Here is a 3,774-nt window from a genome sequence, read left to right as displayed (position 1 = left end):
AGTGCTTTAGCCACTGCGCCACGAAGGCGCCTCTAACTCTTTGGGGGTTTCAATCACATTTAAATCAATATCCTATTCTCTGGGGCTCTGGTGGCGTAGTGCCTAAGGTATTTGACTGCTAACCAGAGGCTGGCGGTTCAAACCCACCAGCCACGCCTCGGAAGGAAGATTGGGCAATCTACTTCCGTAGAGATACTGTCTCAGAAACCGAAGGAAGGATTGCTATGAGTCAAAATCGACTCAACGGCAGTGAGGTTTTATTTATTTATTTATTTATTTTGGTTATCCTCTGGGCAAGATTTCCTATTGAGAAGGAATCTATGAAATGTGGGCTGTTTCCCATTCTTCAGAGATGGTCTAAGGCTGTGGGGGAAGGGAAATTAACCAAATGACCTCTCAAGGTCCCTTCCTCGGGCCTAGGGATTTGTGAGATAAGATTTAGGTCCCACCTCTCCAACTGGGAACTGGAGGTGACGGAACTGCATTTTCAGGAATAGAAAAGATGGCAAAAGGGGTCCCGACAATCTGAGCCCTTCCTCAGTGTGAACCACCTCAAAAGGACTATGACTCGTTTTCTGGGCTGGTGGAAATGCCGTGAGAAACAGTCAAACCCTGACCTAGCCTCAGCCACAACAGAGGCACCCTGCCTATCTATGACCCCTGGGATGGAGGCAAGGGCTAAAGCAACTTTGGGCAGACAGGCAGCCAACTCTACCCCACCCAGAGAAAGCTCAGCCAACGATGCAGAATTACCTCATGATCACCCGTTTCCCTTTCACGTCCAGTTTGTCCAGAGTAAGCTTATTTGAAAGCGACATCTTGGCAACTCAGCGGAGAAGAGTGGCTCTGGGTTCAGAAAGCTGCAGCGAAGGGCAACGCTGCCAGCAGAAGCGTGCTCAAAGCGCGTGTGGTAGGACTTGCGCAGGGCTCAGGGCGGGACAGCGAGGCCTCTCGACGCTCCTCCTCCTACCCCGCCCTATCCTGGCCGGAAACGCCCTGCGTAGGGAGAAGAGCAGCTGCCATTGGACTGGGCTCAAAGCGGTCGGAGTCCTGCCATTGCTCCAAGGCGTTGTCTGTCTGGCGTGGTTGGTGAGACGTGCTGCTTCGACTTGTCACGTCCGCCACGCACCGACCTGCAGGGAACCTTCGTGACTAGAGGAGTGGGGAGGTGGAGTGTCCTGGCTTGTAGGTGGAGTGGAAAACAGTAGGGTGGGGCTGCGGCACAGACGAGGAAAGAGTATGCTAGGCCCAAGGCCGTTGCCTCCGCCGCTTTGTTCGTCGGAGCTGCTTCTAGAGCAGCTTCAGCACAAGGCAAAATGACTGCCAATTCGGAAAGAGAAGCTCACAACAGCCTTGGGAAAAGCACCACTCTCCCACCCCAGGAAATTCCCAGCCGCCCTACCAGGATTAATGCAAATGTCACTTTCTTTTGGAAAACTTCCCAGCTTTCACGACTCCCCAAATGAAATTCTTTCTTCGTTTGCACTGCTACTGTGACCTTACTAATAATCGAGACTTCTCAAAAGTCTGGAAAGGCCCAAGTCACCTTTTCACCACTCTTTTTGAATAAAAAAAATGCAATATAATTGCTCTAGTCAGGACGGAATTGATGTTAATAGAAACAAAGCTTTCCTGTATTAACTAATTTAATGCTTATAAAACTCGGAAGTAGGTACTGTTTTCCTCATTTTACAGATGAGGTAACTGATGCACAAAATAAGCTTAGTGATTTGTTCAGGGTCCTAGCTTGTAAGTGGTAAATTTAGACCTAGGCAGCCCACATCAAGAGTTTATACACTTAGACAACCGCTTTGAAAGGGATCAAAATAGGAGATCCTGGATAGAGTGGGAGGAAAATGTGGAACAGAACTCAATATCATTAAAAAGACCAGGCTTACTGGTCTGATAGAGCCTAGTGGAACACCTGAGACTATGGCACTTAGACACCCCTTCAAGCCGGGAACTGAACTCACCCCAGTGGCTCAACTTTCAGCCAAACAACAGATAAGTCTATACGATGAACAAATACACCAGGGATGTTCTGATCCTTAGAACAACCAACCATACAAGATCAAAGGAAACATTTGCTCAGGGATAAAGTTCAGAAGGAAGGAAGGGATAGGAAAGACCAGCTAATGGAAACAGTAAACACAGGGAGAGAGTGGGAAGAGTGCTTTTACATGGTAGTGATTCCAATTAATGTCATGAACCAAGATGTGTATAAATTGTTGAATGGACAACCAATTTGCCATGAAAGTTTACTTCACTGAAGCACAAGAAAATAGTCTATACACTTAACCATCATATATGCTATACTTCCTTCTAAGATGTAGAAAAATACTAATTCATAGTGCACTGATACTGAGACACAAGTTATAAATTATAAGATAAACATAAGTTTCTTTTAACCTATCACTATATCTTATGATAAATATCATTGGCAAAATAACTTTTTATTGTTATTTGGGTGAAAGTTTACAAAGCAAATTCGTTTCCACTCAACAGTTCATATACATTTTGTTTAGTGACGCTGATTGTGATCCCCACAATTTAACAGCTTTCTCCTCACTTCCTCCCTCTGGTTACCTTTTCCCTGTGTCCTTCTTTCCTATAAATTTCTGCCCTATGAGCTTTCTCCCTGCACAAATGCTGCCCTTCTGAACTCCTATGATTGATTGTTCTAAGGAGTGTACCTACCTGGTGTAAATGTTCACCTTATATGCCTGTCCATTTTTTGCCTGAAAGTTAAACCACGAGAGTGAGTTCATTTCCAGGCCTGAAGGGTGAGTAGGAGCCATAGTCTTGGAGGTATCAGTATCAGACCAATGAGCTTGGTCTTTTTAATGATTTTGAGATTTGTTCCACATTTTTTCTACCACTGAATCTGGGTTCTCCAATTTTGATCCATTTCCGAGTGGTTGGCAGTGATAGCCAGGCACCATCTAGTTCTAGCCTCAGGGTCATCTAGGTTGAGTTACTGGCAAATAACTCTTTAGAATTATTTCCAAATGAGTCTACTTTTGAGGCCCCCATGGATCTCCCAGCAATCCTATGATCAGCTGTATGTACACTTCCATCTGGCACTTATTTCATTCCTCCAGGGTTCTTGTGGTTGTTGTTGTTAGGTGCTATAGAGTTGTCTCCAACTCATAGCGACCCTATGCACAGCAGAATGAAACACCACCCGGTACCGCGCCAGCTCCGGGATCCTTGCTATACTTGAGCCCATCACCACAGCCACTGTGTCAATCCATCTCGTTGAGGGCCTTCCCCTCCTTCCTCAACCCTCCACCTTACCAAGCATGACATCCTTCTCCAGTGTATAGTCCCCTCTGACAACATGACCAAAGTAAGTGAGATGAAGTCTGGCCATCCTCGCTTCCAAGGAGGATCTCAGCTGCACTTCTTCCTGGAAAGATCTGTTAGTTCTTTTGGCAGTCCATGGTACCTTCAGCATTCTTCGCCATCACCACAACTCCAAAGCATCAAATCTTATTCGGTCTTCCTTATTCATTGTCCAGCTCTCACATGCATAGGAGGCAATTGGAAATATCATGGCCTGTGTCAGAAGCACCTTAGTCCTCAAGGAGACATCCTTGCTCCTCAGCACTTGAAAGAGTTCCTTCGCAGCTGACCTACCCAGTGCTACACGTCATCTAATGTCCTGACTGCTGCTGCCATTAGCCTCGATTGTAGAACCAAGCAACGTGAATTCTTTGACAACCTCAATCTTTTCTCCATTTATCGTGATGCTGCTCATTGATCCAGTTATGA

The 3,774-nt window shown here is 45.9% G+C and overlaps 1 protein-coding gene across 1 annotated transcript in view; it reads right to left on the bottom strand.

Annotated features, from left to right (window-relative positions):
- PGK1 (phosphoglycerate kinase 1) overlaps positions 1–818 on the bottom strand; it is a 27,415-nt gene extending 26,597 nt beyond the window's left edge. Inside the window, exon 1 of the mRNA XM_007958335.2 lies at positions 754–818. Within this exon, the coding sequence (XP_007956526.1) occupies positions 754–818 (65 nt within the window). The remainder of the gene's footprint in view (positions 1–753) is intronic.
- Between the last annotated feature and the right edge of the window lie 2,956 nt (positions 819–3,774).

This window comes from Orycteropus afer, unplaced genomic scaffold, assembly GCF_000298275.1.
Source record: "Orycteropus afer afer isolate SDZICR_OR568_19922 unplaced genomic scaffold, OryAfe1.0 scaffold00930, whole genome shotgun sequence".
Taxonomy (NCBI): domain Eukaryota; kingdom Metazoa; phylum Chordata; class Mammalia; order Tubulidentata; family Orycteropodidae; genus Orycteropus; species Orycteropus afer.
This window is presented reverse-complemented; position numbering and strand designations above follow the sequence as displayed.